A 13,240-nucleotide genomic window follows, 5' to 3' on the forward strand; every position below is an offset into this window, starting at 1 on the left:
AAACTTATTTTCGTGGATTTATTGTTTAAATAAAGTTGTTTTAATTGTTTCAATCCTGCATAAGTAGGTTAAATTGAAAATGAACACCAGAGAGAAGAGGACGTTGTCAGAGTGTCATTCCTTAAAAGTAAAAATAATAGAGATAGACTATATCTTCGGATGCAATATTTACCTTTAATGATAAAGCAAAAAAAAGATAAGGAAGTAGAACTTTATCACAAGTATAAAAATACACTGCATGAAAATGCATTTTATTAAAGCAGTAACAATCCAAGGCCACAGGGAGGCGCTATGCAGCAACAATCGAGAACCTCCGAGCACGAGATGTTTTAACTTCCACTGACGGAGGAATATTCACATCCGGTTACTCTCGTTGAAGGTCTTCATCCCCACAGCTTGACCGGAAGTGAACGGCAGCCTGATGGAGGTTTTCATCTGGATGGTTGGCCGTCATATAAACATTCAACAATTCTATTCCAGAAGTTTCCTCGCCAGGCTCTTCTCGTCCCTGCACAGTTAGAGTTCGTTTATACAGGGAAATTACATTTTTAATATAAACAAACCTTTATAACGAGTCCAGGATCTGCTGTTCGTCCTTGAACATAATGTGAAATGTTAAAATAATCAAGTTAAGTCATGCATTTGTTTGAATAATGACCTGTTTTCCTGCAGACTTTAATTTTGTACAGCAGCGCAGATGTTGTCAAGACCAGGATCACACACACGGGCACAGCGATGACTGCGAGAGAAAAAACCCGCATAAGAACGAACACTAGGGGGCGGAAGTGGTTTTCTCAGGGGCCGCACGGACCCCGCGTTACATTTCAATTCAATTGATGAACAATTCCATCCAAACTGGCTAAAATTGACAATTTTTTTTTTTAAATTTGGTTTCATACGATCAATTAAGAGGAAACAAATATGAATTAAAAACGTAATTAAGTAAAGACTTCTCGTTGCTTGTCATGATTTATTTAAAACCATTAATGTTTACTGCATTTAATAGTTTAAAATATAAAATAAATATAGGTTTTGTAATTTTTAAAGATGCTTTACAGAAAACAGTTCCTCTCCACCAGCCTAAAATAAATAAAAATACACCATTACACTTCAATAAGAACGCATGACAAACTCACTGATGTCAACCAGTTGTGTTCGTTCCTGCATCGACGTACGCGGGGCCACAGTTCCTTCTGCAGGTCCAGTGGAGTCTCGGTTCCTCTTTCTTGTTGGAGGCTCAGCTGCTGAAACATTGACATCAACTCCGTGAAACAGAATGAAAAGTGTTTGTAATTTTCTCTAAAAAAAAAAGGTCACACACACGAACACAGCGATGACTGCGAGAGAAAACACGCATAAGAACGAACACTAGGGGGCGGCAGTGGTTTTCTCAGGGGCCGCACAGGACCCCGCGTCAGATCCAGACCAATAAATTATAATCCATGGACAGCTCTTTCAACTGTGTCAGCTTTCTTTAAAAGATACAGACGAAAATAAATACAATAAAATAAAAAAAAGGTTTGTTTAAGTGATATCTTGATCACAAGCATGTTCTGTAGCTCGTAGAGCTCTTTAAAACATGGCGCTTGTGAACAATAAATAAAGATTAAAAATGTTTCATCAGTGCCTTGTCTGTTTTAAGGAGAATATTTGGATTACATTTTAATAAAATTGCTGAACAATTCCATCCAAACTGGCTAATATTCTCTCTTTTTTTTTTAATTTGGTTTCATACGATCAATTAAGAGGAAACAAATATGAATTAAAAACGTAATTAAGTAAAGACTTCACTTTGCTTGTCATGATTTGTTTAAAACCATTAATGTTTACTGCATTTAATAGTTAAAAATATAAAATAAATATAGGTTTTGTAATTTTTAAAGATGCTTTACAGAAAAAAGTTCCTCTCCACCAGCCTAAAATAAGTAAAAATACACCATTACACTTCAATAAGAACGCATGACAAACTCACTGATGTCAACCAGTTGTGTTCGTTCCTGCTTCGACGTACGCGGGGCCACAGTTCCTTCTGCAGGTCCAGTGGAGTCTCGGTTCCTCTTTCTTGTTGGAGGTTCAGCTGCTGAAACATTGACATCAACTCCGTGAAACAGAATGAAAAGTGTTTGTAGTTTTCTCTAAAAAAAAAGGTCACACACGAACACAGCGATGACTGCGAGAGAAAACACGCATAAGAACGAACACTAGGGGGCGGCAGTGGTTTTCTCAGGGGCCGCACAGGACCCCGCGTCAGATCCAGACCAATAAATTATAATCCATGGACAGCTCTTTCAACTGTGTCAGCTTTTTTTTAAAAGATACAGACGAAAATAAATACAATTAAATAAAAAAAAGGTTTGTTTAAGTGATATCTTGATCACAAGCATGTTCTGTAGCTCGTAGAGCTCTTTAAAACATGGCGCTTGTGAACAATAAATAAAGATTAAAATGTTTCATCAGTGCCTTGTCTGTTTTAAGGAGAATATTTGGATTACATTTTAATAAAATTGCTGAACAATTCCATCCAAACTGGCTAAAATTGACATTTTTTTTTTTTAAAATTTGGTTTCATACGATCAATTAAGAGGAAACAAATATGAATTAAAAACGTAATTAAGTAAAGACTTCACTTTGCTTGTCATGATTTGTTTAAAACCATTAATGTTTACTGCATTTAATAGTTAAAAATATAAAATAAATATAGGTTTTGTAATTTTTAAAGATGCTTTACAGAAAAAAGTTCCTCTCCACCAGCCTAAAATAAGTAAAAATACACCATTACACTTCAATAAGAACGCATGACAAACTCACTGATGTCAACCAGTTGTGTTCGTTCCTGCATCGACGTACGCGGGGCCACAGTTCCTTCTGCAGGTCCAGTGGAGTCTCGGTTCCTCTTTCTTGTTGGAGGTTCAGCTGCTGAAACATTGACATCAACTCCGTGAAACAGAATGAAAAGTGTTTGTAATTTTCTCTCTAAAAAAAGGTCACACACACGAACACAGCGATGACGGCGAGAGAAAACACGCATAAGAACGAACACTAGGGGGCGGCAGTGGTTTTCTCAGGGGCCGCTCTGGACCCCGCGTCAGATCCAGACCAATAAATTATAATCCATGGACAGCTATTTCAACTGTGTCAGCTTTCTTTAAAAAGATACAGACGAAAATAAATACAATAAAATAAAAAAAAGGTTTGTTTAAGTGATATCTTGATCACAAGCATGTTCTGTAGCTCGTAGAGCTCTTTAAAACATGGCGCTTGTGAACAATAAATAAAGATTAAAAATGTTTCATCAGTGCCTTGTCTGTTTTAAGGAGAATATTTGGATTACATTTTAATAAAATTGCTGAACAATTCCATCCAAACTGGCTAAAATTGTCATTATTTTTTTTAAAATTTGGTTTCATACGATCAATTAAGAGGAAACAAATATGAATTAAAAACGTAATTAAGTAAAGACTTCACTTTGCTTGTCATGATTTGTTTAAAACCATTAATGTTTACTGAATTTAATAGTTTAAAATATAAAATAAATATAGGTTTTGTAAGGTTTAAAGATGCTTAACAGCAGTGGCGTCGTTAGCCCTGGGTAAAGCCCCGGACGTTTTAGGAATAGCCCCGGATCAATTTCGGATTTTATTTATTTATTTATTTATTTATATATTTTTATTATTATTATTTTTTTGTTAAAAAATGATAGCCCCGCGATAACATTCGCTGATTATAAAGCAAACGTTTTTCCAAAGCAGTCATGTATGTTTTAGAAAATTTAGATGAATTGCTCCAGTTTCTCCCCTGGCCATAGAACGGGCAGCATATCCACATTGCGTTGGCATAGCAACCATCTCTAAGTGAGGAAAGCTGTGAAAGTTGTATGGTAATTTTCGGTGAAATACCATACTGTATCTGATACCAAACCAAGCCAGGTAAGGCAAGATAAGCTAGGACTGATGCTCTCTTTTTTAGCAACTGATTAACTAAAAGAAAAAAAGCAGAGACATGACAACCACCGTTGTGTGGTTTAGTTACATGAAAAGCTAGTCTATTACATGTTACTGCTAGCCTAGATTTTATGCAACAAAAAAAGGAAAACAGACACAAAACAAAGACAAGCAGGAATTCATTGAGTGTGAGGGTGATGAAAGGCTGTGTGTGTGTGTGTGTTTGTGAACAGGGCTTGTAGGTCCCGCTAGCTTCAATGCTAACTTACAATGCATTCTCAATGTACAATGCTGCCGCGATTAGCATCGCCGAATTTAAGCTACAATTAAACATTAAGAAAATTAAGTAGCAGCTAGTGAGAGGTCAGTCAGTGCTCTTCGCCGGCTACACACTTGGCTCCGGCGCACCATGGGCCAGGAAAGACTCAATGATCTGGCAGTGATGTCAATTGAGAGAGAGTTGGTGGGAGGCATCAATGATGACACAGTGATCGACCGATTCGCCAAACTTAAATCAAGGCGCCACACCCTGCTGCTTCCTCACCAGAGAAAATAGAACATATTGCACTGTTGCTTTAGCCTTAGCAAACAAGTAGGTTTCATATTTGCAAAAACAGCAAGAAACACAAAACTGTCAAAGGTCATGAGGTTGTTACTTTAAAATGATTGTACAGTGGTCAAGTGATATCTTAATGGCTTTTTGTCCAGTACCATGAGTGTTTGTTAGTTAAGTGTTCACAGTGGAGCAAGTGTTGTTTTTCCGGTTTGTGATCAGCAGTATGAGATGTATAAAAAGATTGATTGCATGTAAAGTTGTGCTGCATCTAGAGGGAGCTGGTTCCTAATGTTCCTATAATTCCTTAAATTGAATTTGACCCTATTACACACCTGCTTCACACGTTTCTTGAAGGAGAGCTGTGAGTCCACAGTTATTTCCTAAATATTTAAAATGTGAAGCAGTCTGGATCTTTTCTCCATTAACAATGATATCAGGCTGATTTCCATTTGTTCTATTTTAAAAGTACATGCATGTTGTTTTACTGATGTTGAGTGTCAGGCAGGACTTTGAGAATCAATCAGTTAATTGAATCATTGTTTTTCATAGGCATATACGAGATAACACAAATATGTAGACTGCATTTAATGTTCTATTCCAATGTACCTTTTGTCTCTTGGATGTTTATTAAAGACAAACTGTTCGATAAAGCTGCCAATATATATATATATATATATATATATATATATTTTTAAACACAGTTTATCACAATAAGGGGAGAATAGTTGGCACAGCCTGTACCCTGTATATGTACTCACCCACACCCAATGGTCTGCATCCAATCAGCAGGCATTTGAGGACTGACATTTTAATTTTAACTGTTCTACTGCACCAGATTGATGCATTTAACTAACTGACGTGCACAATTTTCTCCGGAGGGGACAACCCCCCCGGACCTCCCTTAATCAATGTTCGCCCCCGATGTCTCATGATCCTAACAACGCCCCTGCTTAACAGAAAAAAGTTTCTCTCCACCAGCCTCAGTTTCCCGGTGTGTCCATACAAAATAAATGAATAAATAAAAATACACCATTACACTACAATAAGAACGCATGACAAACTCACTGATGTCAACATATTGTGTTCGTTCCTGCATCGACGTACGCGGGGCCACAGTTCCTTCTGCAGGTCCAGTGGAGTCTCGGTTCCTCTTTCTTGTTGGAGGTTCAGCTGCTGAAACATTGACATCAACTCCGTGAAACAGAATGAAAAGTGTTTGTAATTTTCTCAGTTGGACGGATAAATACGTACTTGAGGAAGATGGACTAGTCTCAGATGGTACATCAGTTACGTTCTCCTGCTCTTCCTCCTCTAATGAAAAACTGACTGAAAATAAATACAATTAATAAAAAAAGAAGAGGTTTGTTTAAGTGATATCTTGATCACAAGCATGTTCTGTATTAATAATTAATAAAATACTGGATTTAGAACATTTTTTTTTTTTAATTATAGGAAAATTACAATGTTAAAATATATGTGTGAAAATGTTTTTTATCTTGAAAACATTTAACGTATGATAACTTTTTATTTTATTTAAAAAACAATTACAACCTGTGGATAAAAAAAATAAATGGAATTCATTTAAAAGAAATTCAACATTTCAATATAAAAAGAATTGAATAGAAATAATATGATTTAAAAAAAGTTTTTTTTATCATTGAATATTCTGATAACACGGACGTACTTCCACGGACACTCACTCTGCACTGCCAGGTTGACTCGTGACAAACATCTGGTGGTGTTTGAGTCGACGTCGTAGACTTGGCAACGATACGTTCCACTGTCGCTCTGGCTCAGCTCAGAAATGGTCACCGTGTACATCTCTGCTCTTTTGTCGTTGGTCAGGGCAAATCTCCCCTTCCTCGTGACGTCCGAACGTTGGCTCGAGATGACGCTGGAGCACCGGCCTCCAGCGACTCTGCAGAACTCCTTCACGTCGCCACTGGCTGTCGGGTCGTATTTGCAGGCGATGCTGAGGCTCAGTCCAACGAAGCCTCTCACGTGTTGAAGTTCACCTGACGAGCGAGAGCCTTCTTCGTGAGACCCAAGAACAGCAAAATAACATCTGTACTCACATGAGTCCTCCTGAACGTGGCCTTCAGTCGCGAGGAAGAACCTCACACAAGCTGCAAGATGAACCTTTAAAAACTCAACAACATTCATTTGAAAAAGGTTTTTACCTGTGACGAGGCAGATGGTGACCTTGAAAGACATCTTTCATCTGTCGGTGAAAGCACCTGCTTCAAGGGCAGCTTCTTTTTGGCAGGTGTAACCAAATTTGTTGTGCAACCCAATGAAGGAAGTTTATTTTTTTCAATCTCACAATGTGGCAGACGATAAGTAAAAGGGAAGTGAGCGGTGACTTGATGAACTTACGATCAAACTAACAATCAATTTCTCTAGTATTTCAATCGGTTTAATGTTCGGCTTTAAAAACATTAAATGACATCGTTTGTGTTTCACTTATTTTCACAAGTTTACCGATTTCTTTTTTTAACGTCTTGACCTGTCAATAGTTACGAAATAATGTACAACCTTTTTTCAGATTCAGTAATAAGCGATACAACAAATATTATATCAATCATTTTTTCCTCGTGTAAAAAAAAGCCTCAGCGACCGGTACCAGTCCACTGACCGGGGCTCATTTATGTTGCCCAAATGATGGCTGTCTCAAAATCAAAGTAGATAAAATGTTGATTTTTGGATTAAGGACGTATAAGTGTCACGATGGGGAACGGAGAAACCCAGGCGCAGAGGTAATTGGTTTTATTCAATGGAGAAGGCCGAGGCGTAGTCAGACAGTCCAGGAATCGGCATCAAAAGGCAAAAGCAGGGGCTCAGCAAACTCGGCGTCAAGGGGCAGAAACAGATCGAAAAACCACAAGAGGCAGGAATGGAGTCTTGGTCGGGACAAGGTAAGGAGACAGGGTAGGGATGCAGGAATACTCAACGGCAGGGCTCTGGTTACAGGGAAACGGTGACAACAAGACAATGGACGTGACTGAGAGTGGGGCTTAAGAACACAGGGGAGCAGCTGGGGGGCGGGACTAACTAGACACTGCTGGGAACATTTTCTACTCAGACAGGGGGAAGTTAGACTAGCATAGACACAGAAGGGAGCGGATTTCACAATAAAACTGGAAACACAAGGAGGAACATGAAGACTCATGACAATAAGGTGTTTAAGATAAGATAAGTGACAGAGATGATGGATGTCAACACTACATGTAGAACTGGATTTTGTTTGTTAAAGGGATTTAAGATAAAATAGAGCCTCAAATAATGAAAAAAACAATATCAAATTAGACTTCCTTTTGGGTAACACACAATTTAACTTAATGTTTTCAATCTAATAAACCAAGAAAAACATATGAAAAAGGTGGGATTCCTAACAACTAAAAAACAAAAAACATGATGGAATCGAACTCAGAAAGGGTCCATCAAATGAGAAGTTGTCCAATTCCACTAAGAGCTGCTTATGAAGCTTCTTTTGTTCAATCTTAAGGTTCTCCTAAAATGACAATTAAGAACACAACTGGGAAACACCCATATCTCAGCGCTCCGTCTTAGTCGAACCTTCCTTAAGAGCCTTCTTAAGTCCTTAAGGGCCATCAATTCAGAGAAACCCGGTCACTTTACGAAGCCCAATTAAAAAATTCAAAGTAGATGAACATTGATATGGCAAAGTATTAAAATGTCAGTGTTTAAGATAAGATAAGGAACACAGATAACGGATGTCTGGAAGGACCGGGTTTGCCTGATTTGATCGTTCTTAAGGATGTAAGAAGGCTCTTAGTTACTAAGAAGATCGTGGGACTTTAGAGCTTCTTAACAAATCTAGGAAACTTTAAGTTGATATTATTCTCGTAAGAAGGCGGTTAGAAATGCGTGTGGGGAAAAGGCGTATCTTAGTGATCCTTCTTAGCCAAACCCTGCTTAAGATCCTTAAGAACCATAACATTTGGCCCAAATAAAAAACTCAAAGTGAACTAATGTTCATGTTGATATGGAGATGTATAAAAATTCAACGGTTTAAGATAAGATAAAGAACAGAGATAATGGATGTCAGGAAGAACCGGGTGTGCCTGAAGAAAACCTCAGCCAAGAAACAACACAAAGGACGTTTTTAACTTTCTTTTTGAGAACTTTTATTTAAAAATGTGTGTGTGTGTATGTATATATATACATGTATAAATAATCTGTACACTGCAATATTGTTGCACAAAAATGAAATACACAACATCCTCAACAGATACAATTTATGTTTTTTAACAGGAAAGCAGAGTTAGTCTTAAACACACCAAGACAATCAACTCTTCTTGATACTCAATGAACATCAGCCTCTTGTGTTCTCCACATGACTGACGACACAATAAGTGAGGTCCTCTGTCGGCAGCTCATGGTTTTGCGGTTGTGTGTTGATGTTGGAGTACGTTGTGTCTTTCTGAGCGACATCCGAGTAAATGACGGCGTTTTGGTCTTGGGATGAGTTGAGAAAGCGACGGTTGGTCTTTTCGTCAGAACCAGCTGTTAAGAGTCAAAGTTACCATGGTATTTCAACTCTATGCTGATGACACGACTAAATACTGCTACCAACGTCATTGGTACGTTTGTTTACTATTTACACTGCAAAAAACACTCAACTTTACCAATTCAGTAAAATGACCTTGAATAAAAGAGTATAAGAAAAGAAAATTGATCTAGAATATTTTTTGTATTGAGAATTTTTCAAAACTATTATTTTAATCTTAAAAACAGAAAAACAACTTATATTAAACTATAACTATTTATGGAGTACCTTGAGCGGCATCATTTGTAGACAAATAGCATAAAATAATTAAAGTTCAAAATAAATAAATGCATTTTTATTTAAAAACGTCTCCTTTAATACTGTATTTTAACATTTTGTTTCCCTTTTTTTTCCACCACCTTGTGAGTTTCATGTTCCTTTTTTATTGACATGTCTGTTTTTTCAGAATTGTGAAACTCCTGGTATTACATCAGACTCAATGGCTTGTCAAGAAATAGACGTATAGATTTTTTTTCTTATCTGGCACGAGATGCAACGCTTACTAAATAATTGAATAATAATAAAGGTTTTAGTCTCAATATACATTCCGACTTATTTGAGTTTCTTCTGTTCAAGACTGTGATTTAAATGGAATAAAATAAAGTACATCACGTTTGGAATCAGGCAGGGACCACACAAGAGGCGGGTCTTCAAAAAGAGAGCCACACGTGGAGAAGGTCTCAAAGTAACTATGTGGAACATGAAGGCAGGTTGAGTGGAAGAGGGTGGAAGGAGTGCAAGGGATCGCGGAGTAAGAGGTACATTTGGGAATGAGAGGGTTCGAACAGATGACTTGTCTGGAGTGTGTTCTTACCAGAAGATGCTCTCCTTCGTTGCAGGTGGAAGAAAAAGATGCAAAAAATCAGGACCACGAAGCAAGTCCCGAGCCCTGCTCCGATGTACACCACGGTTTCTGGAAAAAACATGCCTGGTAAATCTACGGCTGGCAGTTGGACGGATAAATACGTACTTGAGGAAGATGGACTTGTCTCAGATGGTACATCAGTTATCTTCCCCTGCTCGTCCTCATCTAATGAAAGATGGGAAAACAATTCAAAGTTACTTCGGTTGAAGAGTTGTCAGAGTCCAACAACTGTTTACTCACTTTTAAGAACCTCCAGGTCGACTCTGTTGTATGTATCCACACCAACTCTATCTACCCCACACCAGTAAGTCCCAGTGTCGGCCTCAACCAGTTCGGAAATGGTCACATAAAAAACATTCCCTGTATCATTGATGCTAAACCTAACACTCTTCTTATCACTGGACACTAGGATGTCTTTGTTTGCACAAGGGTCTCTGCAGAAATACTTCCTGTTTCCCTGAGCATTTGAGTGAGAACATTTAATAAGGATAGATTCTCCCTCCATCTTTGTCAGAGCGTCTGCGTTCAACAACCCTGCAGGACAAACAAAATGACAAAGGAAGTCCTTTCAAATCGACGTCATATTAAATGAGCACCATGACTGAAAGGTCCAAACCGTTCACATATATGACAAAGTTGCATAAACAAACTAGATATTTCTGACTTACCTAACAGAAAACAAGTGAGAATCAACAGAGAGATCTTCATTCTTCCTCCGAATACTGACTTTCTCGTAATCATTGCCATGTCTTTGGGTTCCTCTTCTGTGATGAACTTCCTCTGACTACATCTGCTTTCAGAACAGTTCCCCTGCCCTCATCTTGACTCTCAGTAACAGATCAAACAAACAAATGTAAGATATAATAAGGAGACGAATACAGAGAAAATACCAGGTAACAAACTTGCCAATAAAGTTCAGTTCATTTAAAAATAAATAAAAAAATTAACTACAGTAAATTTGAGTTTTTGCTGTATAAAAATTAAATGTAAGGTTCTTGTACATGCAATTTACTTTTGGTAAATCATCTTAACAAGTATATATGTGTAGTATTGTCGAGTACTTGACTCTGGTGTTGCGATGGTGTAGTAACAAGGATAAATGTGTAGTATTGTCGAGTACTTGACTCTGATGTTGTGATAGTGTAGTAACAAGGATATATGTGTAGTATTGTTGAGTACTTGACTCTGGTGTTGTGATGGTGTAGTAACAAGGATATATTTGTAGTATTGTTCAGTACTTGACTCTGGTGTTGTGATAGTATTGTCGAGTACTTGCCTCTAGGGTTGTAATAGTGTAGTAACAAGGATATATGTGAAGTATTGTCGAGTACTTGACTCTGGTGTTGTGAGAGTGTAGTAGCAAGGATATATTGTCGAGTACTTGACTCTGGTGTTGTGATAGTGTAGTAACAAGCATTTATGTGTAGTATTGTCGAGTACTTGACTCTGGTGTTGTGATGGTGTAGTAAAAAGGATATATGTGTAGTATTGTTCAGTACTTGCCTCTGGTGTTGTGATAGTTTAGTAACAATCATATACGTGTAGTATTGTTCAGTACTTGACTCTGGTGTTGTGAGAGTGTAGTAACAAGGATATATGTGCAGTATTGTTCAGTAATTGCCTCTGGTGTTGTGATAGTGTAGTAACAAGCATATATGTGAAGTATTGTCGAGTACTTGACTCTGGTGTTGTGATGTTGTAGTAACAAGGATATATGTGTAGTATTGTTCAGTACTTGACTCTGATGTTGTGATAGTGTAGTAACAAGGATATATGTGTAGTATTGTCGAGTACTTGACTCTGATGTTGTGATAGTGTAGTAACAAGGATATATGTGTAGTATTGTCGAGTATTTGCCTCTAGGGTTGTAATAGTGTAGTAATAAGTATATATGTGAAGTATTGTCGAGTACTTGACTCTGGTGTTGTGAGAGTGTAGTAACAAGGATATATGTGTAGTATTGTCGAGTACTTGACTCTGGTGTTGTGATAGTGTAGTAACAAGGATATGTGTGTAGTATTGTCGAGTACTTGACTCTGGTGTTGTGATGTTGTAGTAACAAGGATATATGTGTAGTATTGTTCAGTACTTGACTCTGATGTTGTGATAGTGTAGTAACAAGGATATATGTGTAGTATTGTCGAGTACTTGACTCTGATGTTGTGATAGTGTAGTAACAAGGATATATGTGTAGTATTGTCCAGTATTTGCCTCTAGGGTTGTAATAGTTTAATAATAAGTATATATGTGAAGTATTGTCGAGTACTTGACTCTGGTGTTGTGAGAGTGTAGTAACAAGGATATATGTGTAGTATTGTCGAGTACTTGACTCTGGTGTTGTGATAGTGTAGTAACAAGGATATGTGTGTAGTATTGTCGAGTACTTGACTCTGATGTTGTGATAGTGTAGTAACAAGGATATATGTGTAGTATTGTTGAGTACTTGACTCTGGTGCTGTGATAGTGTAGTAACAAGCATATATGTGTAGTATTGTCGAGTACTTGACTCAGGTGTTGTGATAGTGTAGTTACAAGGATATATGTGTAGTATTGTTCAGTAATTGCCTCTGGTGTTGTGATAGTGTAGTAACAATCATATACGTGTAGTATTGTTGAGTACTTGACTCTGGTGTTGTGATGGTTTACTTTACCGGCCATACTTTACCAGCCATAACTTACCAGCGACAATTTACCAGCCATACCTTACCAATCATAACTTACCAGCGATAAGTTACCAGCATGCTTTAGCAGCATACGCTACCAGTGATACCTTACCAACGATACCTTACAAGCGATACTTTACCAGCCATACCTAACCAGTCATACCTTACCAGCCATACATTACCAGTCATACCTTACCAGCCATACCTTACCAGTCATACCTTACCAGCCATACCTTACCAGTCATACCTTACCAGCCATACCTTACCAGTCATAACTTACCAGCATGCTTTAGCAGCATACGCTACCAGTGATAACTTACCAGCGATACCTTACCAGCCATACCTAACCAGCCATACCTAACCGGTCATACCTTACCAGCGATACTTTACCAGCCATACCTTACCAGCCATACCTTACCAGTCATAACTTACCAGCATGCTTTAGCAGCATACGCTACCAGTGATAACTTACCAGTCATACCTTACCAGCCATACCTAACCAGCCATACCTAACCGGTCATACCTTACCAGCGATACTTTACCAGCCATACCTTACCAGCCATACTTTACCAGCAATACCATACTAGCTATACTTTATCACCCATACTTTACCAATGATACTTAACTAAGGATATACATATATAC

General features: G+C 37.9%; 2 protein-coding genes across 7 annotated transcripts; both read right to left on the bottom strand.

The window, feature by feature from the left end:
* Positions 1-241: 241 nt before the first annotated feature.
* Positions 242-6,759, bottom strand: LOC148089599 (uncharacterized). Of its 6 annotated transcripts, none has more exons than XM_087784596.1 (11): positions 6,678-6,759; positions 6,573-6,623; positions 6,198-6,512; positions 5,749-5,823; positions 5,563-5,667; positions 2,809-2,916; positions 1,973-2,080; positions 1,137-1,244; positions 659-739; positions 564-595; positions 242-508 (listed from the first exon to the last, which is right to left on the bottom strand). In XM_087784596.1, the coding sequence occupies exons 1-11, from the start codon at positions 6,709-6,711 to the stop codon at positions 365-367; spliced, it is 1,161 nt and encodes a 386-aa protein (XP_087640722.1). In that variant the 5' UTR covers positions 6,712-6,759; the 3' UTR covers positions 242-364. The 6 variants fall into 6 exon arrangements, with proteins under 6 accessions (XP_087640722.1, XP_087640705.1, XP_087640714.1 ...); XM_087784579.1 differs by having other exon boundaries at positions 2,809-2,913; positions 5,563-5,670; XM_087784588.1 differs by having other exon boundaries at positions 1,973-2,077; positions 5,563-5,670.
* Positions 6,760-8,616: 1,857 nt separating this feature from the next.
* LOC148089600 (uncharacterized) lies at positions 8,617-10,688 on the bottom strand. Its single transcript, XM_087808505.1, has 5 exons — positions 10,601-10,688; positions 10,173-10,466; positions 10,038-10,097; positions 9,882-9,980; positions 8,617-9,024 (listed from the first exon to the last, which is right to left on the bottom strand). Exons 1-5 carry the CDS (start codon positions 10,677-10,679, stop codon positions 8,834-8,836), a joined length of 723 nt encoding a protein of 240 aa, XP_087664631.1. The 5' UTR covers positions 10,680-10,688; the 3' UTR covers positions 8,617-8,833.
* Between the last annotated feature and the right edge of the window lie 2,552 nt (positions 10,689-13,240).

The sequence above is a fragment of the Callionymus lyra genome, chromosome 1 (assembly GCF_982586985.1).
Source record: "Callionymus lyra chromosome 1, fCalLyr1.hap1.1, whole genome shotgun sequence".
NCBI lineage: Eukaryota > Metazoa > Chordata > Actinopteri > Syngnathiformes > Callionymidae > Callionymus > Callionymus lyra.

What these genes read in the sequence shown, in the direction of transcription:
- LOC148089600 (XM_087808505.1), bottom strand. Translation starts at nt 10,679, where the DNA reads ATGGCAATGATTACGAGAAAGTCAGTATTCGGAGGAAGAATGAAGATC. An exon ending in TCTCACTTGTTTTCTGTTAG is followed by an intron (nt 10,467 to 10,600) that starts GTAAGTCAGAAA and finishes TTTGTCCTGCAG; the next exon opens with GGTTGTTGAACGCAGACGCT. An exon ending in GACAAGTCCATCTTCCTCAA is followed by an intron (nt 9,981 to 10,037) that starts GTACGTATTTAT and finishes TGTTTTTTCCAG; the next exon opens with AAACCGTGGTGTACATCGGA.
- LOC148089599 (XM_087784570.1), bottom strand. Translation starts at nt 6,711, where the DNA reads ATGTCTTTCAAGGTCACCATCTGCCTCGTCACAG. An exon ending in CACCATCTGCCTCGTCACAG is followed by an intron (nt 6,624 to 6,677) that starts GTAAAAACCTTT and finishes TTCATCTTGCAG; the next exon opens with CTTGTGTGAGGTTCTTCCTC. An exon ending in AACACAACTGGTTGACATCA is followed by an intron (nt 2,081 to 2,808) that starts GTGAGTTTGTCA and finishes TCAATGTTTCAG; the next exon opens with CAGCTGAACCTCCAACAAGA.